The sequence below is a fragment of the Muscardinus avellanarius genome, assembly GCF_963383645.1.
Source record: "Muscardinus avellanarius genome assembly, chromosome: 7".
In the NCBI taxonomy this organism is placed as follows: domain Eukaryota; kingdom Metazoa; phylum Chordata; class Mammalia; order Rodentia; family Gliridae; genus Muscardinus; species Muscardinus avellanarius.
In genome coordinates, this window is record NC_137793.1 from 88,122,643 (window position 1) to 88,150,556 (window position 27,914).

The 27,914-nt window shown below is 51.3% G+C and overlaps 1 protein-coding gene across 2 annotated transcripts in view; it reads right to left on the bottom strand.

The window, feature by feature from the left end:
• LGR6 (leucine rich repeat containing G protein-coupled receptor 6) overlaps nucleotides 1–27,914 on the bottom strand; it is a gene marked incomplete at both ends in the record, with an annotated part of 124,774 nt that overhangs the window by 65,453 nt on the left and 31,407 nt on the right. The window contains 3 exons of one of the 2 annotated variants that reach the window (XM_080699270.1): nucleotides 17,883–17,954; nucleotides 24,658–24,729; nucleotides 27,102–27,173. In XM_080699270.1, the coding sequence (XP_080555396.1) occupies nucleotides 17,883–17,954; nucleotides 24,658–24,729; nucleotides 27,102–27,173 (216 nt within the window). Of the gene's footprint in view, nucleotides 1–17,882; nucleotides 17,955–24,657; nucleotides 24,730–27,101; nucleotides 27,174–27,914 lie in introns of those variants that run through there. The other variant, XM_080699271.1, reaches the window with a different exon arrangement.

Here is a 27,914-nt window from a genome sequence, read left to right on the forward strand (position 1 = left end):
CCTGTTTCCAAATAAAAAGTATAAAATAGGTCTGGGAGTGTAGTTCGGAGGTAGAAGGGTTTCCAGGAACCCCAGTACCACCAAATAAATAAATAAATAAATAAATAAATAAATAAATAAATAAATAAATATATCCAACTAAAATGCACAAAGCAACTTTTGGAGCCAATAACCAAGTACAGCAAAGCCACAGGATATAAGATCAATATTCAAAAATCAATTGTATTTCTATATACCGACAATGAAAAGCCCCCCAAAAAATAAAAAAGCAAGAAAATAAATTATTCACAATGACACTAACACTAACAAGGATAAAATGCCTAGGAATAAATTTAATGAAAAGGTGAAAAATATTGAAAGAACTCAAATGTCTACCAAGTGATAAATAAGGAAAACAAAATATGGTTTATTCACTATAAAAAGAGTGAGGTGGTGGTGCATGCTAATTAAACATGGATGAACCTTGAGAGTATATGCTAAGTTGAAGAAGCTGTATACAAATACCTACATATTTATAATCCCATTAATATGCAATATCCAGAAGAGAAAATCCAGAGACAGAAAGTAGATTAGAGGTTGTTGCGGGGTGGGGAATGGGAGACGGGAAATGACTGCTAATGAGCAAAGTTTTTCTTTGGGGGATGACAAAAATGTTTGAGACTTAGTGGTGATGGTTGTATAACTTTATAAATATACTAACAACTGCTGAATTACAAAATTAAAATAGAGTGGACTTTATGCTAGATAAACTAACTATATTACAATTCAAAAAAGTATTTTTGAGTTAAAATTCTTCAACTAGTGATCTATGAGTGTCATGCTGAAGAGACAGGAAAGCAGACCCCTATATAATGCATCCTAATGGATTGTAAAGGAAGCGTGTGTGTGCTCACAAAAAAAGTACACAGAAATGTCAACAGGCATTATGCCTGGGTGGTAGCATTACGGGTGATTTTTATTTTCTTCTTTTTATTTTTTGTATTTTCTAAATTTTCTACAATGAGTCAGAACAAAAATAAACATGTTTTTTAAAAACAAAGTACGTCAGTGTATAATTAAGTCCTGGGCTGTTGGAGCACTGAGACAAGGGGGCCAGCAAGGGAGCATTCCTGGAGCCTGGAGTCTGAGCAGAAAGGGCGCTAAGGAGGAAAGGATTTGGAAGTGTACACCAGAAAGAGACTTATTTGCTTCATCTCATGTTCGCTGCATCCCACCTATTCCTGCATCTTCCACCCAACTGATCCTGGGTCCTGGCACTGAAGTGTCAAGGCACTGCTGTGGTCCAGGCTCTATCCTGCAGAGGCCTCCTAACTAGCTTCACTTATGGTCCCCAGCAGAGGCTCTGGGAGCCACTGTGAACAGCTGGGCCACTGTGCTCTCTCAGAGGCATCTGTCTCCCTAAAAGCCCCCGCAGTAGCCTCCACTGCCTGTAAGACAGTCCTTAGCTGGTCATCGGAGGACCCAGCCTTTGGCAACTCCTACACACAGATCTTCTCCCAGGCAGGCTGGCAGACAGCACTGTAAGCACGCAAAGCTAGCCCGACACCAAGCTGCCAGTTTCCAGATCAAAAGTAACCCCCCCCCCCAACACCTCCAATTTGATGGTTTTATCCTTTGCCCAGGCTCTTCCCCTCCTAGCACAACAGTGTGTGTGTGTGTGTGTGTGTGTGTGTGTGTGTGTGTGTGAGAGAGAGAGAGAGAGAGAGAGAGAGAGACAGACAGACAGACAGACAGACAGAGACAGAGAGGCAGAGACAGAGACAGACAGACAGACAAACAAAGGGATTGAACCAAGGGTGTTTTGCCACTGAGATACATCCTCAGCCTTTTTTATTTTTTATTTTTGAAACAAGGTCTCATTAAGTGTCTGAAGCTGGTCTGAAACCTGTGATCCTATGTGTCAGTCTCCCAAGGACTGGGATTACATCATTCCAGGCTCCAAACTGTCCTGTCATCTCCACCAGTTCAACCCCTTTTTCTGCCTTCAAAGCCTAGCACAGCTGGGCATAGTGCCACACACCTGCCAAATATCTGGGAGGCTGAGACAGGAAGATCACGAGTTTGAGCAATTTAGCAAGACTCTCAGCAACCTAGCAAGTCAAACCAAAACATAAAATTTCAAACCAAACCTATTTCAAACAAAACAAAACAAAAAAGGGCTAGGGGGTATAGCTCAGAGATGGATCACCTCTGGGTTCAATCCCCAGTGCCAAAGGGCTGGGGGTATAGCTCAGAGATGGATCACCTCTGGGCTCAATCCCCAGTGCCACAAACAAAACAATAACAATAACAACAAAACTCCAGCACAGCTAATGCCCAGCAAGTGCTAGCTCCTTCCCACCACACTCTGGACTCTCATATGCACCTGCTCTACTCCAGCATAGACTATTTGTGAACATGTCTTAAACACAGATCTGTACAATGAGAAGGTGATGAGAGGAATGAGCCACATATACTCGCTGCTGGGTCACTGACCATCCAGAAGGACCAGTCCTGAGCTCAGAGGACTGAGAAGCATCTGTCCATTTCTGGTAATCTAGTTTTTCAGGAAAGTCCAGTGGGTAATGAAGGACCACAGTTCTGGCCCCTAGAGTCTATTCTATTCCAGTTCCTCACAGCCAGCGTTAGTAGAATTGAGATGCCCAATCATCCTGCCTCGGTGCCTCTTTGCCAGTGGGAAATGATGTCACTATAGGAGACAGTCTTGGAGATGGGTATAATAACACTAATAATAAGACTACCACTTACTGTATGCTTGTACCCAGAATAGTGCTTAGTCTTTCTATATGTTATCTCATGAATATTAAAATGACCATCTTATTACTCCCAGATTACAGGTTAAAAAAACCGAGACTCAGAATGTTTAGACAGTTTGTCTATGATCTTTTATGTATGGCAAAGCTGGTCTTCAAAAAATAGCAGTAAGAAAGTAGAAGTACAAATCACACTGCACCCTTGCAGCTGAAAGGAGACAGATTCCCTGGGCTGCCCACACTGATCCAGGACCGGAGGGTCTCCCGGCTGGATGTGATGAAATGAGGGGGTGGGAAGAGACACCATACACCAGCCTGGCACAATGCTCCCCAGGCTTTCTGTCCTTCCTCCCTCTCACTTTCAAGACTTGGAGCGGCTTGGGCACAGTCTGATTTGGGATGCTCCTCAGGTCTTACCAGGAAAAGGGACAAGCCAAGAAGGGTGCCATTTCTCCAGGAACCCTTTCTCAGAAATGTCCAGACTTTCCAAAAGGTTACCATTTAGGGTCTGAACCCCTAGGTCTAGGCCATACCTAGACAACGGTCCATGCCCACACCAGGTCCCTCTCCCTCCTCCTGAATCCTGAGCAGGTTCTTCTCCGTGCCTCTGGCTGCAGGTACCTGCTGGCAGGCTCTGGTCCAGCGTGGCATTTGGCTCAGCTGGTGCTGGCTGAAATACAGAGCAGCCCTGTCACTGAGCACCCACTGCACCTTTCATTTATAGAAGCATTTGTCTCCAATGCAACAAGTCCAGGACCTGCGCCCGCTTTTCAGATTGAAATGCCAAGACTAAGACTAAAAAAGTGATGCAGATTGAGGCCCCCTGGGCCTGGTATTTTGTGTTGCAGACTCAGATGGAGTCGTTCTAGGCGGGCTTTCTGGAGGAGGTGAGTCCTGCAGCAGTGCAGGCAAGAGAGAAGCAAGGATTGGCAGCGAGGAAGGGGAAATATCCAAGCCTGAGAAAGGACTGAAGCCAAGGCCTGGAGGTAGAAGGGAACAGGTTTGGGGAGCTGGAGGAAGGAGGGGACAGGTGGCTTTGCGGGAGTGGAGAGCAGGGAACAGGGACACCAGGGTGAAAACAGGAAGAATCCGAAGAAGAAAGATTTGCCCAAGTTGGTCAGGGCTCTGAGGGTGCTTTTGATCAGAGGAGCGAGATTACTGAACTCAGGCCATCTGATGATTGGCGCCTTCTGATGATCGGAAGGGCCCATCTTCCGATCCCTTCGGCCACCTTCTCCTGCCCTGCATGCCCCAGTCTGCCCTCCCTCTGCAGTCTTCTTTCCCCTCCTCTGCTCTAGATCCTTCTCTCTCCCACTTTCCACCTCCTTTCCCTTCCAGGTGGGGTCCCCACCCCCACACTGCAGATGTTCTGAAGGGCTTTTTACTATAAGGTCCTTCAAGCCACAGGTTAGCAGATGTGCAGCTGAGAGGCAGGTTAATGGGGGCCCAGGGAGTGTCTGGAGCTAGGGCTGGAGGCCCAGACAGCTGCTTCGGCCCAGGAGGTCCGGTGGCTCCCCAAGGAGGCCCAGCAGCCCCATTCCTGTCAGCTGCAGCTGGCAGAGCAGGAAGGAAAGGGGAATGGGCTGGGGGGAGCATCCCTCTGGGGAATAGAGCCTCCTAGCTCCCTGGCTGCAATGGATCCCGAGGCTTCCTCTCCATCCCATCCCCACCCCCACCCCAACCTGGAACTCCGGAAATTATGAATGCCCCCAAGTCAGGCTTCACAGTTACTTCCCAGCTCAGTCTCTTCATTTTATGAGGATATCTACTCCCCATAAAGGCTGGGAGGGGGGCAGCTGGGGGGACATAGATCACCCTCAAGTAGCAGGGAATTCTAAATAATATTATTCTTGGCTTTGGAAGGTATTGCATGGCTTTTTCAAAAATAACTAGTTTAAGCCAGGTGTGGTGGTGCACATTTGTAATTCTAGTACTTGAGAGGCTGAGACAGAAGGATCACAGGTTCTCGGCCAGCCTCAGCAACTAAGTGAGGCCCTCTGCAACTTAGTGAGCCCCTGTTTAAAAATATAAAAGATAGCTGGGCGTGGTGGTGCACACTTGTAATCCCCGCGCTTGGGAGGCAGAGACAGGAGGATCGCGCAGGTTCGAAGCCAGCCGCGCTGGCTTAAGAGACCCTGTTTCCAAATAAAAATATAAAAATAGGGCTGGGAGTGTAGCCCGGAAGTAGAAGGGTTTCCAAGAACCCCAGTACACCAAATATATATATATATATATATATATATATATATATATATATATATATATATATGGCTGGGGGTGCAGCTCAGCAGTAGAATGTCCCTTGCTTCAATCCCCAGTAACACACACACACACACACACACACACACACACACACACACACAGAGTTTATTCTGTTTTTTCTAGGCTGAGACATACTCTAAGGTATAGATCCTGACAACCCAGTCAGATGGCGGAGGCCCACAGCCACCCCTCTATCCCCTGCCCACAAACCCAGAACAGAGAACCCTACACTCTCACCCCGAAGCCATCCACTGCCCACATTAGGCTGTGAGTTGTGTTCTTGGGTTCTCCTTCCTGACCCCTTGGGGCAGCTTTCCTGCTCCCATTCCCCTCCCAGCTGAGCGTGCTGTCCCATCTCCCTTCAAAGGAACAGTGGAGAACAGGAAGGGCAACCTGCTCTGTCCTCAGAACTCATGGATTCTGGGGAAAAAATATGGAGGAAAAGAGGAGGCAGTAAGTCTGATAGAAAGAGCAGGAACTCGGCTGGGGATGGTGGTGCATGCCTATAACCCCAGGACTTGGGGGCTGAGACAGGAGGAGCTCAGATTTGCAACCAGCCTTGGCAACTTAATGAAGCCCAGTTTTAAAATAAAACAAAATAGGGCTGGGGGTGTAGTTTGAAGGTAGACTGTTCCTGGGATCAATCCCCAGTGCCCTCCCCTACACACACACACACACATACACTCACACACTCACACACACATACACTCACACACTCACACAGCATAGACTCAGGAATCAAACACACCTGAGTTCAAATTCAAGCTCTGGAGTTTACAAATTGTGTTACTGGGAAAATTGCTTACCCTCTCTGACCCTGTTTCTTCATCGATTGACTTAGCTGATGATTCTGTCTCCTTGCAGAGCAGTCTCTTTTCTGAGGAAAAAGGGCAAGCCTGGCCCCTTAGCTCTCTCTACCTCACCATGCCTCCTAGAAGAAATGAAGTCTTTCTCCAGAGGCATTCTCAGGGCGCCCTGCCTGCATGGCCTGGGGAGTGGGGTGCAGGATCTTTAGCGGGGCGGTAGCATCACAGCTGCTCTGTGTGCATCTTGGGGCACCTGAAGGGATCTGGGAACCAGCCAAGCCTCTTGCAGGGTGAGTCATGGGAGAAAATGACCTAGAATGAGCAGGAGGTGAGAGGGATGAGTTAGAGGTGAGGAGGAGAAATGGGAGGGAATCCTAGGTAGAGCCAACAGCAGAGAGCCGGAGCTGAGGCTGCAGGCCCAAGAGAAATGCGAGCTGCCGTCTGCGACAGCGTGGAATAGGAGGGAGGTTGTGAGCAGTGGGAAGGAACCAGGTCATGGGATGTCTTATAACTTACAGAGTTTGGGGCTTTGTCTTCAGGATGACTGGGATTCACTGAGAAAATTTAAGCAGAAAAGCAACATGATCAGATTTGTGTTTTAAGACCCACCTGGTCCAGACATGGTAGCACAGATCTGTAATTCCAATACTTGGGAGGCTGAGACAGGAGGATTGCAGGTTAGAAGCCAGCCTCAGCAACTTCTTGAGCCTTGTTTAAAATAAAAAATAAGATAAGTAGGGCTGGGGGATGGCTCGGAGGCAGAATGCTTCTTGGTTCAACCTCCAGTACAAAAAAAAAAAAAAAAAAAGAAGGGGGAATCCGGCTGCGGCAGCATGGTAGAGAGACTGTGGTACCTTTGCAATGGAATAGGAAGCTATTCCAGGCAAGGGGTGATGGTGGCAGATGAAGGTGGGCACAGGGAAGTAAAAAGAAGATGACTTATTTCACAATAATGGGGATGTATAGTCACCAGAACTCAACTGATTGGATGTAGAAGTGTATAGGACTCCAAGATGACACACTTCTTGAGTAGGGAAGTAAACGAATGGCACTATTCCCCAAAACAAAGAATGTGAAGGACCACCATGGGGTGGAGCGGCGGAGGGGCTCATCCGGAGGCACTGCTGGGTCATCCCAGTAGAGATGTAGGCTGGCAATGTAGACATGAGAACCATCAGTGTACAGGTGGTCACAGAGTCCATGGGAAGATAAGAACCTGCCCAGGGTGGCAGCTGGAGGCGCTGCAGAGCAGAGCCTCAGTAAGAGGATCTGTGGTTCTGATGCTCTGGCACCTGTCACCCGGGAGATGCTCAAAGAAAGCTTCGCCCTCTTTCCCTTCCTCTGTCTTCTTTTCTTTCCACCAGTCTTGTCCCATAGATCAGTGACTTGGCTCTGAGGACAGGGTGGGGCTGAGGTCACCTCTGCTAAAGAGCCCCTGGGGCCTCCAACCCTAGAAAGGTGTTGTTCCCCACTCACCAGGCAACAAAGGCAGGACACCCTGAAAACACCTAAAGAGAGAGTTTATTTCTTCTAAGAGACACAGCAAGGGGGAAGAGGGCCATGCATGCCCCCCTTTTTTTTGGCAGTACGGGGGATGTAACCCGGGGCATTCTATCTCCAAGCTACACCCCCTGCCCTATTTTTTTCTTTATTTTGAACCAGGCTCTCACTCAGTTGCAGAGGGCCTCACTAAGTAGCTGAGGCTGGCTGCGAACTGCAATCCTCCTGTCTCCGCCTCCCAAATGCTGGGATTACAAGGGTGCGCCACCACGCCCGGCTAACGCATGCCCCTTTTTACTCAAGGAAAGGACAGCAGGCCAATCTCAGTTAAGATGGGCAGTGGCAATTATAGCCACCCACCCCCCTGTATCTTATGGCCCCAGGGGTTTTCTACCGAAGTCCTCAAGCCTAAGAACCCCTTTTTCTTCCCCAGCAGTCACTCACATGTAGGGGATGGAAATACAGGTGGGGACTAGAGGCAGTGAGAGGGGCCAGGAGGCTCGGTGGCAGCCAGGCAGAGGGGAGGCAGCACCTGTAGCAGCCTGTGACAGCCCTTTCCCGTGCCACATCCCTGCCCCCAGGCCCTCAGACATCCTGGAGGGACAGGACAGGTCAGGGGCTGGGAAAGAGTGGCCTTTTTTGAGAGTCTCTGAGTAATTTTCCACCTATTTATGAGCCCAGGTAGCTGCCAGTTGCCAGCTGGAAAAGGCACTGAGAGCCCCAGGCTCCTGCCCCAGCCGAGGGCAGAGGCTGAGTGGGTGGAGGCTGCCCACTGAGACCACAGGGCCCTAGAATACCAGAGATGGACGGCACCGTGGGGTCATCCAGTCCATTGGCCTTGTCTACAGGTGAGGGAACCACGTGGCAGAGGGAGGTGGCAGCATTCCGAGCACTTAGTGGCGGAGTGGCAGCCAGCTGAAACCCAGGCCAGACCTGCTTCTTCCTCAGAAATGGGATGCTCTATTTATGAGCCTTTGTGACCACTCCAACCGGGTAGCCCTCAGATCAGTTGCTCTGGAATGTGACCCCATCCGGGGGACTCTCGTCAGAGTGGCTTCCCTCCCTCAGCAGCCTGAGCACCTGTTTGAAGTCAGCTCATTCCCTGTCTGCCCTTAGAACAACTCTAGCCAATCCTTCTAACAAGACTCTGAATGCTTGGAAGGGGTCTGTGGCAAGGGAGGAGTGAAGCCCACGGTGTTTATGGGGGCGAGCTGTCGTGAGCGGCAGCTGTCAAAAGGATGCAGTGCTGGCCAGGTATGGTGGCACATGCCTGTAATACCAGTACTTGGGAGGCTGAGGCAGCAGGTTGGAGGCCAGACTCAGCAAGTTATGAGACTCAGCCACTTAGCAAGACCCTGTTTCAAACTAAGAAATTAAAAAGGGCTCAGAGGTAGGATGCTCTGGGTTTAATCCCAAGTGCCAAAAAATAAAAAAGAAAGACAGAAAGAAAAGAAATAATGCCTTGAGGGTCCCTGGCATCCCACCAAAAGGAAATCTCTGTTCCCTTGCAAAGCAGTTTTTTCTGAGGAAAAAAGGCAAGTGTGGCCCCTTAGACCTCTGCACTCTCCCCGTGTCTCTTAGAAGAAGTCAACTTTTCATCTGGAGGGGGGTTTCAGGGTGTCCTGCTTTTGCTGCCTGGTGAGTGGGGTGCACAGTTCCTTTCTATGGCTGGATGCCACAGGGGCCCTTCAGCAGAGGTGACCTCAGCCCCATCCCCTTCCTTGGAGCCACACCACTGCTGTTTGGGACAAGATTGGTAGAAGAGAGGAGACAGAAGGGAGGGGAAGAAAGAGAAGCTTTCTTAGGGCGTCTCCCATGTGACAGGTGCCACACTTCTGGATAGGCTTTCCCAGATACTCCTGGTCACAGGATCACACGGAGGGTAGAGAGGTGGGTCTTGCAAGTACAGATTCTAGCTCAGTAGGTCAAGGGTAGAGTGCAGGAATATGCGCACACTCCTGAGGTGTGCCGATGCTGGTGCCACAGGTCCATGAATCCTTGGAGAAGCAAGGATGTGAACACTGGTTCCCAAACCTGGCTCTGCATCACAATCACCAAGGAAGAATTTTTTAAAATTCAGATTCCTCAACCCCAGGCCTCAAGATTCCCATTTAGCAATCTGGGAGAGGCCTGGGAATGGGCATTTTCTAGGTTTCTCTTGTGTTGTGAGGCAGAACAGCCTTGGGAACCAAGCTGACGAGGGCCCCTCACAGCTGCCCTTCTGCAGAGTGTAGACTTCTGTTGAGACTCAAGAGTACAAGGGCTAGGAAATCAGACGCACCATCTACCAATCCTGTGACCTGCTCCCAAATTCTTCATCTGCTCATCTGTGAGGTAGAGATCCCAGCACCTCCCTTGGAGACTTGTTGCAAGGAATAAATGAGAAGATGTCTGCTAAGGGTTAGCCTAGAGCCTGGGAACACAGTAAGTACTCCACGGATATTAACTAGCATCATGATTCTTATTCCACACCAGGCCTCACCTGGTTCTCATCACTTTAGCCAGCCCCTTTATACTGTATTTTTATATATACATTCACTTGCACGGGCTTCCCTGTCTCCAGAACTTATGCCCACAGCATATGGGGTGGGAGGCAGATGGGATCGGGGTGTATCTGACATCCTCACACCAAACCACAAGCTGCTAGAAGTCAGGACCCTTGCTTTATTATCTCATTGGCTTCTGTGCCAGGTATTTCAAATGCTCTGTAAAGCTAAAAAGAATAAATGGGCAGGTGGATGGGTGGGTGGATGGATGGATGGATGGATGGATGGATGGATGGAGAAACAGCTATGGTGGAATCTCCTGTTCTTTTCAGACACTCCCAGAACACTGCCAAAACTCTGCTGTGGCATCTGCTGCTCAAGAAAGGGCATTAGCTCAACCAGAGGGGAGCTGAGAGAACTTGCTTCTGTCTTTGTCCCAGGGGAGGGGCTGTTCCATCTCTTGGCTCTGCCCGGGAACTCACTTGTCCCTAAACCAAATCTGAGTTACCAGTTCCCAACACCCTAGGTGTTTTTGCCTCCCTGGGGTCTCTCAGGCCTGGGTTCTGGAGCTCCATGGGGCCCGGTCAGAGAATGTGTGGCCCCAGAAGGCCCCCGGCATCACAGTGAGGGTCTGTAAGAGAGCTGAAGCAATCCTGCACTGTGGTCCTCTCTTGGGGCCAAGTCACCACACTGCTTCTGGGTGGCCCAGCTGAGGCCAAGTCTGTTCCAGACCAGCATTTATGGCCGAAAGACTCACCACCAGGTCCCAGGGCCCAGCCCACCACGGACACTCTCCTACCATCTCGCAGGAGCCAAATTACCCGTGTTCAGACCCTCATGGGCTGCAGGGGGCTGCCGGCCTGCCCACCCGCCCACCTCAGAGTAGCCTCTGCCCTAGACATGTAGTAATCAACTCCCGGAACCTTGGGAAGATCCAAATCCGGCAGCATATAATCATGCAGCCTGAAATAGCCGCGCTGGGGGGGCCATCTGCCACCTCGCGCATCCCCGGGGACCCCTCAGCTGGGCCCCAAGGCACAACACAGGGGTCCCAGTGACCCCCTGGCTGGGAGGCAAGCTGGGGGTGCTGCCAGTATTCATCAGATCACCTGTAGAGCTCGGGGCAGTGTGGAAGGCTTCTCATGGCAGACCAGGCAACTTCACCATAGGATTTTGGACTGGAGCTCCCCAGAACTCAGGGCCAGACTGCTCCCCTCTCCTGGCTCTGGGCCTCATTCTGCAAGGTCCCCTCGCTGCAGGCACAGCTGGCTCACGGGCTTGTTTTCCTCACCCTCCTCTTTTCTTCCTGATACCGCAACCTTAGCTTTAACCTAGGCACTCTCCCACAAGCCCCAGGCTCACTCATTCATTCCCTATTCATCTTATCCCTTGCCGTGAGTTGGTTACCCCCGCCAAAGGTATGTATGTCAACGTCCTAATTCCCAGAACCTGTGCATGGATCTTATTCGGAAAAAGGTGTTTTTTTTTTTTTTTTTAATCCAATTAAGGATCTTGAGGTGAGACTATCAGGATTCTTTGGTTGGGCACTGAGTCAAATGACAAGTGAGTTTTGTGTGAGAATGTCAGATGCACCCCGATCCCACCTGCCTCCCACCCCATATGCTCTTCCTATATGAGAAGAAGAGGCCATATGAAGACAGAAGGCGGGGCTGGAGGACCGTGGCCACCGGAAGCTGGAGGAGGCAAGGCTGGTCTGTCCTCGAGCCTCCAGCGGGAGCGCAGCCCTGCCGACACCTTGATTTCAGACTTCTGCCGCTCAGGACTGTGAGAAAATACATTTCTATTGCTGCAAGCCAGAGTGTGGGAATGTATTAAGACAATCCTAGGAAAGGAATGCATCCCTCCCTTCCAAATCAGTTCTTAATCTTCAGCATGCATCAGAATCACCTGGAGCAATTGCTAAAACACAGGTTGCTGGGACCACCCCCAGAGACGTTGATCCAATAGCTGTGGGTTGGGGCCTGAGAAACTGTATTTCTTTATTTTTCTTTTTCTTTCTTTCTTTCTTTCTTTCTTTCTTTCTTTCTTTCTTTCTTTTTTTTTTTTTTTTTTTTTGATGGTACTGGGGTTCCTGGAAACCCTTCTGCCTCCAGGCTACACTCCCAGACCTACTTTATATTTTATTTGGAAACAGGGTCCCTTACTGGCTTCGAACCTGCATGCTCCTCCTGTCTCCACTTCCCAAGAGCGGGGATTACAAGCGTGCGCCACCACGCCCAGCAAGAGAAACCATATTTCTTTCTCTCTTTTTTATTTATTTATTTTTTATTTTTGCGGGTCTGGGGATGGAACCCAGAGGCATTTGACCTCCAAGCTACAGCCCCTGCCCAATTTTTTATTCTTTATTTTGAAACAGGGTCTCACTGAGTTGCAAAGGGCCTCACTAAGTAGCTGAGGCTGTCCACAAACCGCGATCCTCCGGTCTCAGCCTCCCAAATGCTGGGATTACAAGCGTGCGCCACCACGCCCGGCTTGAAACTGTATTTCTAACAGGCTCCCAAGAGATGCTACTGCTGCTCTGGGGACCACACCTTGAGAATCATGGCTCTGTAAGCTCTATCCATGACTGCATTCCCCCATTCTCCATCCTTAGTCCCTTCCCAAAGATACCTTCCTTGGCCTCCCATGATGTCCTTCTTCTTTTCTTACATAAGTGGCTCCTTCTGAAATGGCCCAGGCCTCTCACTGGGAGTAGGCCCAGAAGGCTGTGAGTGAGGAGAGAAGTCATGGCCGAGCTCCTCTACCCTCACCAAGGCCCTCCTTGGTTCCACCTCCAGCTTCATCTCTAGCCCCCCAGAGCATGTTGGACATGGCCTGTATCCAGTTCCATATATCACAGCTTGGGTGAGATGGCAGAGCTCGTGCTGGAGCAGGGCTCCTAGAGCTGCCCTTGCTCTTCATGAGTGGGAGGCCATTAGGCATGGCCAGCCTCGAGCCCTCTCTCACAGAGTCCTTGGGGATTCTGGCCAAAGCCTAGGGTTTCCAGAGGTCAACGCTGATGCCACCATGTCAGTGGTCTCCACCCCCAGGAAACCAGGCTCCACTTAACTCTAAAACACTACAGATAAAGTCCAGGCCAATCAGGAGCCTTCAGCATCCAAGACCAGTCTAGAGATACCCTGATGCCCAGAGTCCACAGATGGCCATTCTTCATTCTTGCTTGGAGGCTGTCGAGAGGCAGCCTAGCACCCACAGGTGTGTGCCTGGACTCTGGGCCTGGCCACCTGAGTTTTTACCCTGGCTCTGCTACAAATCACTTCACCCTCTGCACCTCAGTTTGCTCATATAAAAAATAGGGATGATGAGACAAATAGTGGCCCTCCTAGAGGAGCACTGTGGGATATTAGGTGGGAGTGACCTGCCTGTGCGGAGTGCCATCCCAGTGCTGGTTCCTGTTAGGCTGGCCCTGAGCATCAGCCTAGGGTGCAACTGCCCCTTGAAGGAGGGACAGAGGTATGGGATGGGTACGCCTGCCCAGAAGCCCCTTGCATTTGGCTTTCCCTAGGGACACGTTCTATCCCGTGACTAACAGGATTTCCGGCACTGGACAGAATAATTCAGCCAGTTTCTCCCGAAGACACACAGGCCTTTCCTCCTCATCCAACTGAGCAGCATTCCCAGGAGGCTGGAAGGGTTTGAGAAAGACACTTTCCATTGCACAGAGAGAGAAACTGAGTCCCAAAGAAAGCAAGCGCAAGGTAATCATCAGCAGTTCAGGAGCAGGGCCAGGAACCCATCAGGAAATTCCTGCATCTCTGCATCTTAACATTCTCTTTGGATACCTGTCTGCCAATCGTCCCACTGGAGCCTCCCATTCTAGAGATGAGGAGCCTCAGGTTAAAGAGGGAAGTGGCTTTCCTCCTAGCAGTCACAGAACCAGGACTTAAACCCAAGTTGCTAGATCCTGAAACAGAGTCTCTTTGGAGAGGTAATGAAGGAGAGACATTCAGAACATGGTACTTTGGAGTCAGAAGCAAACCAAAATCTCAGCTCTGCTCTATCCCAGCGGTGTGAACTCAATCAAGTTTTCTAATGTCTCTGGGCTTTAGTTGCCTCATCTGTAAAAAGAGACACGATAGAAGCGACCTTATGGGGCTTTCAAGATTAAATGAGACAGAGAATGCGCTCAACATAGTAAAGTGTACTGAGTGGGGAACATCCCTCCCTGCCTGCAGCCCAGACATCTCTCTGTGGCCACGAGCACACGAGCACGTTTACATCTATTCACTCTGCCTCCCTGCTCCACCTCTTCACCGTCAGCAGCAGGCAGCCAATCTGTTTTAGATTGACTGGCTTGAGCCGAGGGGCTGTGGTGGTTCTAGTGGGTTTCAGTTAGGAGACTGGCGCTGCTCTTGATTAATTTCCCCGGTTCCATATACTGTAGGTCAGTTTCATGTGGCTGTCCTTTGTAATTATGCATTTCCCCCCCTAGGGTGGCCAGGATTGTGCTGTTTTTTTTTTTTTTCTGGTTTCTCCCCTTTTCTCATGCCACGGTGCTTTTCTGACTCTTCTCCTGAGACCAGCCAGCCGGAGCAGCGGGGTCCCAACCCAACCCAGTGCCCAGCTCCTTCTGAGCTATGGTCTGCTTTTCCATGTGCTTTCCCTGGCCCTGCTCGCCCCCACCCAGTTTCTATTTTCCCCCAAGCTCCACTGGCTTCCAGTGGTTTCTCTTGGCCCGGGCTCAAGCCTGGTGTGACACGTCTGGTGTGGCCACCCTCCCCCTCCCACATCAGCCGGGGAGGAAGCAAGTGTGTCCAGGGAGGCGGGTGTTAACGGAGCTGGGTGCTGCCAGCCCAGGTGCCAAGCTAAACAGCTCATGCGCCACGTCTGATTTGGTACCTGGATCCTGGAATGTCGGGCTGGCTGCTCCCATCCCCTTCCCCAGCCCCGCTCTGGGCTCCCCCAAACCTAGTTCCTGCTGCCCCAAGTCTTGTTCTAACAGTTAGAAGGTAGAAGAATAGGGCCGATCCTTCTCTGAGGCTCCAGGAATGCCCACAGAGTGTGTGCAGGGATCCTTCCTTCCAGAGATGAAAGGTCCCTGTTCAAGATGTGGGTACACCTGGCCTGTTCTGTGGGGGGACCCCACTCCTGGAGGAGCACAGGCAGAGGTGTACCCTCTGTATGACTGAATCCATGATCCCACAGAGAGCAGAGCAGTTCCATTTGCTGGTCCTCTTGGGGAGGCACGAGGGTCACCTGATGCTGACCACTGAAAGGTGGCCTCCCTTCCTTCCAGCTTTTGGAGCCCAAACACGACTGTGGCGTGGGCCTGCTTCCCACTCACCAGCTCTGACTTGGAAGAGCTCCTGAACTGCTTCCTCATCTGATATCAGAGAGAGCAGTTACTGAAGACGGTTGTGTAGGAAGAATCAGTGCATAGAAAAATTGACCCAGGAGGGCGAGCACACAGGGTGCTCCAAGCACTGCCCTTTGCTCCCACTTCTCTGAAATTAGCAACCTGGAAGGGACCCGAATTAGATTAGGTGCAGTAGCACCTCACTTTGAGGTGAGGGGGTCGGTCCCTTCTTGAATCCCCCAGCTTCCAAAAGCTCAGGATACAACACCTACCACACAGAATCTTCAAGTTGCATTACTGCCTTTCTTCACACACACACACATACACACACACACACACACACACACACACACACACACACACACACACTTCAGCCAAAACCCCTCCTGCAATTCTCCTGATCTCATTCTCCTATCTCTGAGCCTTTGAAGGCACTGTTTTTTCTGCCTGCGACATCCTTCCTCAACCCTTCATCTGACTGACACTTCCTAATCTTTTGAGACTGAACTCAGGTTTTGCTGCCTCAGGACGGCCCCAAAAATACCTGTAAAATGAATGAGTTGATGAGCCGGGCATGGTGGCGCACGCTTGTAATCCCCGCACTAGGGAGGCGGAGACAGGAGGATCGCACAGGTTCGAAGCCACAGGTTCGAAGCCAGCCGCGCTGGCTTAAGAGACCCTGTTTCCAAATAAAAAAGTATAAAAATAGGTCTGGGTGGCGCTTCCTTTTTGAAGACTCCCCTCACACTTATTATGTATTTCATCTTTGTGACAACCCTGTGAGGTAAACAGGGAAGATCATCAACAGCCCAGGCAAGCGACGTGAGAGTCAGGCCCAGAGTCCTTGAAGTCAAGTTCTCTGCCTTGTAGGCAGGTGCTTTTCTCATAGGATTGTAAGAGGTAAAATCTAATCATTTGGTAGGGGGACTTTGTGCCCTGCTCCAATTCATCCAGGTAACAGGGAGCAATGGGGCTGGAGGTGGATGTTAATTACCTAGTTCTTGAAGCCACAGGGGCTATCCACTTCCCAGAAAAATGTAGGGGAAAACGGCCTCTATAGCTCAGATAGCTCAGGATCTCCATGCCTAGTCTGAAAGCAAGACTTTCAGAAATCTAAGCCAAAAATGTAATCCAAAATCTAAAAATTATATAAAACAACCTCAAAATAAGTTCAAGGAAGTCCAAGTTTTCCCCCTAAAGTCCTCTTTGACGTTTTGGATGAAATGTCAACCCCACACCCCCCCCCACCTCTTACTTTCGGCTGCCCCTGCTCCTGCTGGTGCCCTAAGCAAATGTTTAGTCTGCTCTACCAGCGGGGAGCAGGCACAGGCTTTGCTGCCTTTCATCTCCTGACCCTGGCTCCTAGAGGAGGCTGGGCTGCCTGGCCCTGGCCAGAGGTGGTGCTGGATGGAGGGAGAGGTGGCCGGGGCCAAAGGCCTAGGCATATTGTAGTGGAGGGTAAACGGAGAGAATGAATGGAGGCAGGTCCTGCCACTGGGCCGATCAGGTAGCAAAGTGGCAGACACTGAGATAGAGGCCCACAGCAGGAAGGCGGAGGATGCCCAGGGCCGGGAGGGGTGGAAAGCCCCAACCATGCTGGATGTGGCACTACTAGCTAGTTAAGACCCCCATGTTGGCCCCATTTTTGTTTTTTGGGTACTAGAAGTTGAACTCAGAGGCATTCAAACTATACCCCCAGCCCTGCTTTGTTTTCATTTTGAAAAAGGATTTCACTAAGTTGCTGAAGGACCTTGCTAAATTGCCATCCTCCTGTCTCAGCCTCCTGAGTCCTGGGATTACAAGTGTGTGCCGCCACATCTGCCTTTTTAAAAAATTATTATTGGGATGGAGCCCGGTGTTAGTCATGGGGAGAAAGGCTACCTTCCCACCTCCTTCCACTTAAGGAGTCAGGACAATCTAGAGCTGTCTGGCTTCCACATCCATATGCCCTGCAGGGCCCTCAGCTGAGGATCCTGTAGGTCTATGCCCTATACCCTGCTTGTGCCTCAGTTCTATTCCCTGGCTAAATGCTACCCCCCAGTCCGTCCTGTCCAGCAACTTTGGTTTCTCCTAAAATATGCATTCACTCTCCCATGGGGTACAGGTGTCTCAGCAGGCATGTGTGAGGCACCTGCCATGTTCCAGCCTTATGCCGTACACTGCGTGAATAGCATCCAGCATCAGGTCCAGAGGATAGCAGAGGGCTGGGTCCCACCGCCAGGCACCTGCTCCCACTTCCCCCAGCAGGCAGGCCTAGTCTTGCTGTCATGATGCCCCTGCTGGTCAAGAGAGGAACTACAGGGTTCCTTGGAGAGATGATCTCTCCAGGTGGCCCATGGGGAAGTGGGTGTCTGAGTCTCTCCTCCCTGACTCCTTCAGAGGCCTTGGGCAAGGGTGGGCACGGTGGAGGAGGCAGGCCCCTCCTGACACTTCTTTGGAGCAACAGTCTCCATCTGTTGCTCCAAATGCCAGGGGACTCAGCCACTGCCCTGGTGGCCCTACCTTGGGAGGCCTTATTCCCATAGACCTCTGGAAGGGGCCTTTCCCCCCCCAAAATGCATGCATGAGTGTACACACACACACACACACACACACACACACACACACACACAATTGCCGGCAACAACCCAAATCCTGAAGAAACTGAAGCCAGGAGCAGCTGGCTGTCTGGAACGTGGAGTGGGAGTGGTGAGGCGGGAACCTGGGCTGTGACTTAGGCTCCGGGAAGTTGTGGCCCCCAGACCCTCCAGTGACTCACAGAGACTGCAGGCCGGGCAGCTCCCACAGTGCCTCGGCGGGGATCCCTCCTAGCTGGTTGTTCTGCAGCATCCTGCAAAGATGAGAAAGAAGGGAGAGAGGGGGCTTCAGGACACACAGCCACATGGAGAAGGGGCAGCAGGGCCAGGGGCCCCCCTTCTAGAACACCCTGCCCCAAGCTAGACCCCTTCTCTTGCCTCAGCTTCAGAGCCCAGCTCCCTGCTCTGTTAGTGGGGAGTCAGAGGTATTAAGGTACAGTGGTTTCATGGTGGGTTGGGGCAAAAGGATCTCAGAAGGGCTTTTAGGGCGAGGAAGGAGCAAAGAAGAGGAGGATGAGGAGGAGGATAAGGAGGAAGAAGAAGAAGAGGAGAAGGAGGAAGAGGAAGAGGAAGAGGAGAAGGAGGAGAAAGAGGAGGAGGAGGAAGAGGAAGAGGGAGAGGGAGAGGAGGAGGAGAAAGAGGAGGAGGAGGAAGAGGAGGAGGAGGAGGGGAGGAGGAGGAGGAGGAGGAGGAGGAAGGAGAGATGTAGGAAGTTATGAGAGCCAAAAGTCAGAATCTGTGGGATTCTACTGAAATTTGTCCAGGAAGCACATGGGAGAAATGTAGATTCTTCACCCCAGCCTCAGTTTCCCCACCCATCAGCTGAGAGGCTTAAGGTTTCTTTGTGGAAGGGGGGTATGTAGATGAGATTAAGGTCACACTTAGGGTGTCAGAGCTTCAGGCAAATAGTTTTGTGGAGCCCTTGTTTATAGGGACAATTTGGAGCACCCCAGAGCAGCACACCAGCCTATCCCAGGGGGCCAGCCTCACATAATTGCACTTGAAGAAATAACAAGCCAACCAGCAGAAATGAACCACTTGCCCCTCCTAGAACTGGGGCCCGGCCACAGAACCCCAGGATGGCTCTGTGGCAGTAATTCAGGACCTCCTGAAGACACCTGAAAACCCCACGTGCAGGGGCAGAAAGCACACAGAAGGGGGGCTTTCTGACTCCCTGCCCTCCTCAGTACTTTATTCTGCCAGACACCCACTTCTTTCACCTAAAAGGTAAGCACTTTTTCATTCTAGATCTCAGTAGGCAAGATGCCTTGATTTTCAGGCAGAGGACTGGGCATTCTTGGAGCAATGACACAGGGTGGTAGTTGGGAAAGCGGGGTCACGGGATGCAAAGGCATCTTTACGGAGGCCCGCCCTCCAGAGGAGACTAGATCTGGTCACTGCACAGGTATGCCCCACCTGCAAGGAGCTCCTCGATACATTTCCACCCACGTTAGCTTTTAAGATCTCCCTGCCCTTCCCTCTACCAAATCCCAGAGAGATCTAAAAAGATCATTAAGTTTTCCGAGGTACCCCCACCCCAACACCAGCACAGATTCTGCAACATCTTCACAGGGCTCTTCATTTTCCTTCCAGGGCCAGGGAATGCAATATCTCCCTGGACAACTCATGCCAAGCCTGACCATCTTGTTGGCAGAAAGTTCTTTCTCTTGTGTGTGTATCAAAACCCAGCAAGCCAGAGCCCAGCATGGCAGCGGGCTTTGGCCCTGGCCCATTCCCCTGCTCCTCCCGGACTCACTCCCCAGCCATCACTCCTTTATCAAAGCTCAGCTGGGTCATAAAGGCTGGACGGCCCTTTAGAAGGGAGTGGCCCCTTTGCTTTCCCAGATGAGGAGATGGAGGCTCCAGGAGGGGAGGTGACTTGCCTTGAGTTACAAAGGAATCAGGACCAGGATCCAAGTCCTGCCTCCCAGGCCAGTGCATTTGTGATCAATTCCCTGCTTCTTCCCTGGCCCCAGTTCTGCCTGGTGCGGCAGAGTCTATTTAACCTGGTGCTCTCAACCTTGATTACATGTAAGAACCACTTGGAAGGGTTTCAAAATTTCCAATGTCCAGATACACTGCAATCTAGTTAAGTCTCTGGATGGAATATTAGGTATCAGCAGTTCTTCACATTCCCAGGTGACTTTGGTTGTTGTTTTTTTTTGTTGGTTTTTTTTTTTGTTGTTTGTTTGTTTTGGTGGTCTTGGTGATGAAACCCAGGGCACTGTGCGCATTAGGCAAGCACCTTACCAATAAGTGACAACCACATCACTTTTTATTTTTTTATTCTGAGGTAGTTGCCTGCTGAGTTGCCTAGGCAGGACTTGAACTTGTGATCCTCCTGAGTAGCTGGTGTGTGTACCTGCGCCTGGCCTCAGGTGATTCCAATGTGAAACCAAGCACCCAGCAGAAACCTAATCCTCAGCATCCTGCCTTCTCATGCCCTGGGGAACATGTCTCTGGCCAGAGAGGTGCCGTGAGACAGTAACCATGAGGGCCACAGCCAGAAAATAGCAGAGGTGATCCCCCCACACCCAGTGGGTTCTTAGGGCCCAGTATGGCTCTGTGGAGGTGCCTTGAGGTTCTTCGAGGTAGGTAAGATAGAACCTGGAGCCTGACTCCTCCATTCAGTCTTTCCTCATCTTTATATATCAGGACTTCTGTACAGTGTTTTTAAGTTGTGTGTGTGTGTGTGTGTGTGTGTGTGTGTGTGTGTGTGTGTTGCCAGGGATAGAACCCAGGGCCTCGTGCATACTAGACAAGCACTCTACCACTGAGCTACGCCTTCCAGCCTTTAAGTTCCCATAGCTCAAACTGTCAGAAAACTTATTCCACCCCCCCCTCCAAGAGAGGAAGGCTAAACACACTCCCTGACACCCATGATGGTAAAGCCCTGGGCCCTACTTCTTGCCGCTCACTCCCTTGGAAGGACCAAGGCAGCAGGCTCGTCCTCGTGGGCAGGAATGGCTGGGAGGAGTTCCCTGGGCTCTGGACAGCCTTCTCCAGTGAGTCAGGCTGGTAAGGCTCAGATAGAGCCCGGGACTCCTGAATGACTTGACTTGTGTGCCCCGTCAGGTGAGTTCAGTTCATAAGCACCGATGGAGCCCCAGCTCTGGGCCAGGCATGGTGCCGTCTAGCCAGGTGGAAAGTAAACACAGTGGACATCGACCTATGACATCTCCCTCCAGTGTGCAGAGGGTCGATTAGAGATGAGCTCTGGAGATTTCCTTGGGGTTGGGCTAAAGAGGTGCTTTCCCTTGGGCTGTCTGTGGCCCCTAGCCAGAGCTTCAGAGGGGATGCACCCCAGCTTAGAAACAAGAAAGTGTCCTTCTGAACCCTAGTTTACACCAAGATGGCCAGCCTAGGAATCCACAGTCATAGATTCTGGGGTGTCTGGGCTCAGACTAGGTGTGGTACATCTGGGGAAATCTCCTGCCCAGTCTCCTGGAGGCAGCGTAGGGAGGCAAGCCCTTGACTGTCAGCCCCCTGCTCCCTGGTCTGGGTCTGGTGACAGGCAACAGAGGCCCATAGCAGTCTTTCCAGATGGGTCCACACCAGGCTGGCTGGTCTGCAGAGGAAGGAGAGGACCAAGGTCCCCCCGGGGCAGCTGGCTCTCTGGGAGGGCGCTGGGTGGGGAAGAAGGCTTCGAGGGAAGGCAGGGAGGGAACATTTACAGATAAAGACCCAGAGGCCTAATAGACTCACATGCCCCATGCCCTAGGGTTGGGGTCAGGACAAGGAGTGCTGGCCACTGCTGCCTGGGCTTTGCAGCAGCAGCAACTGGCCATTTCCCTCAGAGCTGTGCCAGTGGGGAGCCAGCGAGCCGGCCATTACTGACCTCTGCACTGACACACTCTATGGGGCAGATAGGAACTAGCTGGAGACTCCTTGCAGGGTGGCCCTCTTGATCCACAACTAACAGAGCTGTGGAGTTGAGGACTTGGAGAACCCACTGAAGAGGAGAGGATCCTGATTAGTACCCCCAGGGCAGGCATGGGGGGCATAGAGGGACGTGAGGGAGGGGTTCTACCGCAGTCACTTGGAAAAAGATCAGAGAGGGAATCCCCTTCATCTAATCCTTTGCCTCTGGTAGGACAAGAAGGACAGCCAGGCCTCAGAGACAGGAAGGCGTAGCTCAGAGAAAGGACCCAGACAGAAAACCTGGGAGCAGTGAATGAGCGGGGACAGCAAGAGGCGCTTATGCTGGCGGCGCATGTGCTGTTGCTCTGCTTGTCTTATGGGGAAAACCAAAGACCTGCAACTGCAGACATCAGAGAGGACTCAGTGCCCAGGTCACACATGGGACCTTCTGCTTGGGGCACCTGGGTGACAGGAGAGATTCCCCAGACTGCCCGCTCGTCCCTAAAGTAGAGCAGGTCTGCAGGCAGAGGAATGGTGTGCAGGCTTTCAGGACCAGGAAGGGGACAAATGAGGGTCATTGGCAGAGTGGGGGGCTGTCCTCACTCCCACCTGCAGCCTCTCCTGGCTGCCATACTGCTGTGCCAAGGCGCCGTTGGGGGAAGGGGAAGGCAGGCAGCCTGCGGTTTCTCCCAGGCTTTGATTTATTGCCTAATGCAGGCAGAGAAGAAAGAGGAGGCTCATCTCTAAGCCGGAGTCTTAGGAACGGGACCCGAGTCTCCCATCTTCTGAAGGCCCAGCAAGCAAAGCCCTGCTCTCTAATCCGGGCTGCAGGTCTGAGCCTGCCGCCGGGCACAGACATGCCACCAGCATGCTGCCTGCGCTGCGCCTGGTTCAGAATGCACCCCATCCCCCGGGGGCAGCGGTGTTTGTGGGGAGCAACACAGAGAGAGGAGGTAGAGGCAGGAACAGGGGGGGCAGAGAGAGAAGGAGCGAGGTCTAAGGCACAGGATGGGGGAGGTAGGCGACTGAGCTGGGGGCAGAGGCAGGAGGGCTCCACTGGCAGAAGACAGGGAGGGAGGGGCAGAGGCCAGAGAACCCCGAGAGTCAGAGACTTAGAGACAGATGGAGAAAGAGGCTGGGGCCAGGGGTGCCGGAGGCTGAAGATCTGGAAAAATGAGAAAGTGCTTAGATGTGGATTATTGAAGAGCTGGAAGCCTGAAGCTCATGGACCGTGGAGGAAGGGCCACTGCTAGCCCATAGAAGCTTCTAGATAATTAGAAAATGACTTTCTTTCTTTCTCCCTTCCTTCCTTCCTTCCTTCCTTCCTTCCTTCCTTCCTTCCTTCCTACCTTCCTTCCTGTCTTTTGTTCTTTCTGTGGTATTGGGGATGGAACCCAGGGGCTTTCTACCTCTGAGCTACATCCCCAGACCTTTTTTATTTCTTATTTGGAAACAGAGTCTCACTAAGTTGCTGAGAGCCTCACTAAGTTGGCTGAGGCTAGCTTCGAACCTACGATCCTCCCCATCTCAGCCTCCCAAGTAGTGGGATTATAACATGTGCCACCACACCCAGCTAAAGATATCCCTTTCTAAGTGGATGCAACCCCCTCTCAGCCCCTCAGCCAGATACTCTTGTGCCGTCAACAACCTACTCAACTGTACAAAGAAGACCTGCAAGTAGAGCCAAGGCTGAAGAGAGTAGCAGAGCTGGGGAACAGCTCACCACTTTAGAGAAGCTTCCAAAGCTCAGTCTATTGCTTAGGGATCAGTCTCCCCAAATCCTAATTTTCTTCCCCCAAAAAGTCCCTGTTATGGTGGGCCCTCTCCAGGAACCTGTCCTAGCTGCCTTCAGACTCTGTGTGTCTGCCTCTTCCCCCCTCACTTATGGTAAGGACTTGAGAAGACCTTGGAGAGGAAAGTCTTGGTTGGGGCAAGGTGGTCATGGGTTGGGATGAGGGGAGATGCCTCAGCCTTCCCTTCTCTAAAATGGGTCGTTTGGTCCAATGACAAGGGAAGCTAGGTGAAGTAACACAAGGTCTCCTCCAACTCTCACTCTGCTTTTTCTTCAAAGGAAAGGTGCAGGGGGCTGGAACAGGGTGGACTGAAGTCTGAAGGGGAGATACATTTATAGTGAGAATGGAAACTCAGGACTGGAGGCACTGAGGCCAAGGTCAGCCTCAAGAAGAGAAACAGGGCTGGGCTCAGTGGTGCATGCCTGTAGTCCCAGCTACTAGGGAGGCAGAGGCAGGAGAATCACCAAGTTGGAAGCCATCCTGGGTAACTTAGTGAGACCCTGTCTCAAAACAAGAAACAAAAGCCAGACACAGTGGTACATGCCTGTAATCCCGGTATTTGGGAGGCAGAGACAGGAGAATGGCAGATTTGAGAATGGCCAGCCTTAGCGACTTAGTGAGACTCTCAGGAACTTAGCAAGACCCTGTTTCAAAGTAAAAATTAAAAAGGGCTGAGGGTGGAGTTTGGAGGTAGAATACCCCTGGACTCAATTCCCGATAACAACAACGAGAGGGGGGGGGGGAAGGGAAGGAAGGAAGGAAGGAAGGAAGGAAGGAAGGAAGGAAGGAAGGAAGGAAGGAAGGGAGGGAGAGGCTGGGGATGTAGCTCAGTGGTAGAACAACTGCCTGACATATGGGTGGATCTGAATTCAATTCCCAGTAAGGCAAAGAGGAGGAGGAGAAGGAGGAGGAGGAAGAGGAAGAGGAAGAGGAAGATGAGGAGGAAGAGACTCGCATGGATTCTTCCCTCCAAAACAGGTCCCTCTCTGGGCCTGAGGGGTCTCAGGGAGGGTCTCTGGGACTGTAACTGAACTCAGCCCCACAAAGACCAGTATTCACAGTACAAAACAAAGGTGCTTCCCTTCCCACTAGGGTGGCCATACTTGTCAGACACAATGACATGTCTGTTTACAAATCATAAAGACAGGATGAAAGCAAAGAAATGAAAGTAAGTGAAAATAAAAGTGGAGAGAAAGAGATGGGAAGCATACCAGTGGTCCCAAAGCTCAGCTTACAAATCCTTGATTTGATCACAACTCTCTACGCTGCATCTTCATGTCAAAGGTGGTACATCGGTACTTACAAGATTTTCAGGCTGTAGAGACCAGAAAACGCTCGTCCTGGGATGTGTGAGAGATGATTCCCAGAGAGACGCCTGGAAATCAGAAACAGAGGCCCGTGGCGTGAGCGGGTAGCCCGAGGAGACGCGAATTCCAGGCGAGGGGAGGGCAATGGTGATAACTACCACTCACTGAGATCTGCAATCAGTTAATATTCACACACATCAACTCAAGTGTCACCATGACCCGTGATATCAAAGTACCTGTTACAGGTTGGATCTACATTATTCTGAAATACTTGGGACCAGAAGCGTTTTGATTTTTTTAGATTTTGGGAATATTTGCATATACATAATGAGCTCTCTCAGGAACAGGACTCAAGTCTAAACAAGAAATTTATTTATGTTTCATATATACCTTATGTACTAGGCTAAAGGTGATTTCATGCAATACTTTTTTGTTTGTTTATTTTTGTGCTGGGAATGAAACCCAGGTTTGTGTGTGCGCTAAGCACATTCTATACGAGCTGCAGCTCCAGTCCTACAATAATGTTCTTGGGTTTTGTCTTTTCTTTTCTTTTCTTTTTTTGTCATACTAGGGACTGAGCCCATGGTAAATTCTACCTCTGAATTTCACTCCCAGCCCTATTTTTTATTTTATTTTTTATCTTAAATCAAGGCCTCACTTATATTGCTGAAGATCTTGCTAAGTTGCTGAGGCTGGCCTCAAACCTGTCACCCTCTCGTCTCAGCCTCCCAAGTACTGGGATTTCAGGCATGTACCGCCACGCCTGGCTGCTCCTGTGTTTGAACTGTGAGCTGTCACATGAGGCCAGGTGGGGAAGGACATGACGACACTTGTGGCTCTGTCATGTCAGCATCCAAAGAGTTTCAGATTTCAGATTTTGGGGTTAGGGATACTTAAACTGTATTACCCCAAAATTTCACATGCGAAAACTGAACCTGGGAGAGGTCATGGCACTTCCCCTGGAGGTCACAGAGCAGTGCGTGGTGGAGCACGGGGGTCTCCTCGGAGCTGACTAACTTCAAGACTCACGGCTGTTCTGCGGGGCCGTGTGTCCCATGCGGGGCCAATCAGGACCACTAGCAGTCTGCACCTGACCGCTGCCCAGCACTGCACTGTGTCACCGGTGGAGGGGTGGGAGACTAGGGTTCTGTGTCTCCCCAAACACTGTGCCACACAGCTGACCCCCTCCTAATCCAGGAGCATTAGGAAATAGGGTGCTGGGATTCGTCCAACATTCCGGTCTAAGAATTTATCCATCTGTCTTGGGAGGAAGACTTCTAAAGTGAGCAAATGCAATAAAATAACCACATGTACATGCAAGGATCACACCCGACCGTCCAGGGTTTAACTGTAGGCGGCTCAGACACCCTAGAGTCCTGGGGATAGCCTCATGTGCATCCATTGCTGCTGGAGGTCTAAGGACATGCTGGCATCTCAGGAGCTATTTTTTTTATATTGTTTTGGAGCTGGGCAGGTGTTATACACCTATAATCCCAGTAGTTGGGAGGCTGAGACAGGAGGATTGGAGATTTGAAGTCAGTCTCAGCAACTTAGGCCCTCAGCAACTTAGTGAGACCCTGTTGCAAAATAAAAAATAAAATGGGCTTGCGGTATAGCCCAGAGGTAGAATGACACTGGTTTCAATCCCCAGGGCTACAAATTTGAAAAAAATTGGGGCTGAGGCTGTAGCTCGGCATTAGGGGGTAAAAAAAAAAAAAAAAAAAAAAAAAAAAAAGCCCTCTAAGACATTTGTTGTTTAAAATTTTATGAGAAGATATGATATTTGAGATTTCCAAGCGTGGCTCTATAGATCTAGCTTTGGCTAGATCCCACAAGCAAGGCCTTTAAAATGTGTCCAGTGCTGTGTCAGGGAGTGGCATATGGAAAGTCAACCTTAAACTCCCAGACTCTGCCCCTGCCACCCTCCCTGGGCACCCTGCCTGGCCTTAGGCCTTAGCTCTTATTTTTCATCCCATCAGGCTGTCACCTTCACTGGGAAGGCCCCTGCACTGCCTCTTACTGTCCACTTCCTTTGAAAACTGGCCTCCTCCTCCTCCTCTTCCTCCTCCTCCTCCTCTTCCTCCTCCTCCAAGAAGGCTTCCCTGCCCACTGGCCGGCCCCATCCTCTCTCACCGCTTCCTCCCACAGCACCCCTGAGGGCCTGCACCCACCGTGCCATGCCCTGCTGGCTGGCTGCCCGCACAGCTCAGCAGCCTCCTGCTCCCTAAGGGCAGCAGGAAAGACTAATCTTCTCCCCCTGGAGCACACTGAGCCTGCCTCCCGCACAGAGGAGTCTGACAAGACTCTCTCTGCAGACCTAGCCACGGCTGTGGGGGGCTGATGGACTCCTAACTCCAGCAGCGGCAGGCTCCCTCCTCGGCTTATACCTTCCTTTCCTGGCAACCCAAGCTTTGCCTCCTGCCCCCATGTGTCCACTCACAGCTCCTCCAAGAAGCGCAGGTGGCGGAAGTGGCCGGGCTGAAGCTCCGTGAGGTTGTTCATACTGAGGTCTCTGCATGGAGAGAAAAGGGGAAGGGGGCCATGAGCCACCATGGGCATCATCCTGTGCTTTTAGTTTACCCCCCTCCCCGGGGTGATCCCAGATTCCCATGGTCCAACCAGTATCCCAAATCCACAGCCAGTCTGGCCACAGCTCTGAGTGTGAGGAGCTGGGACCAGGGCTCCTGCCTCTCTGGGCATCCTCCTGACTCCTCTCTGCCCTTCTGCCTTCCTTGGTAGAATTTTCCTGAGACTGGTAATGATTAGGACTAGGAATAGCCAGGCGCAGTGCTGCACACCTGTAGTTCCAGTGTTTGGGAGGCTGAGACGGGGGATCACAGGTTCAAGGCCAGCCTCAGCAACTTAGCGAGACCCTGTTTCAAAATAAAAAATAAAGTAGGCTGGAGGCATAGCCCAGATGTAGGACACCCCTGGGTTCAATTCCCCAGTATGACAAAGGAGGGGGGGGGGTGGCTAGGAAGGTCGCTGCCCTCTCTGTAAAGGGAGGAGCTGGAGAAAAGTTCGTAGAATTTCAGAGCAGGGAGGGAAGGTTCCCCAATCCAAATTGTACCTCATCCACTCTTTACCATTGGGGAAACTGAGGCCCAGCACCATTGCCGTTCTGACATGCAAAGCAGGTTCCCAGGCTGCTTGTGCACTGATGTGCTCACCCCTGGGCCACCACGGGGTCATCCTTTCACGCAGTCCCAGAGCCCACGGGGTCGCGCTACCCCTGAGTTCTCTGCCAGTCCCC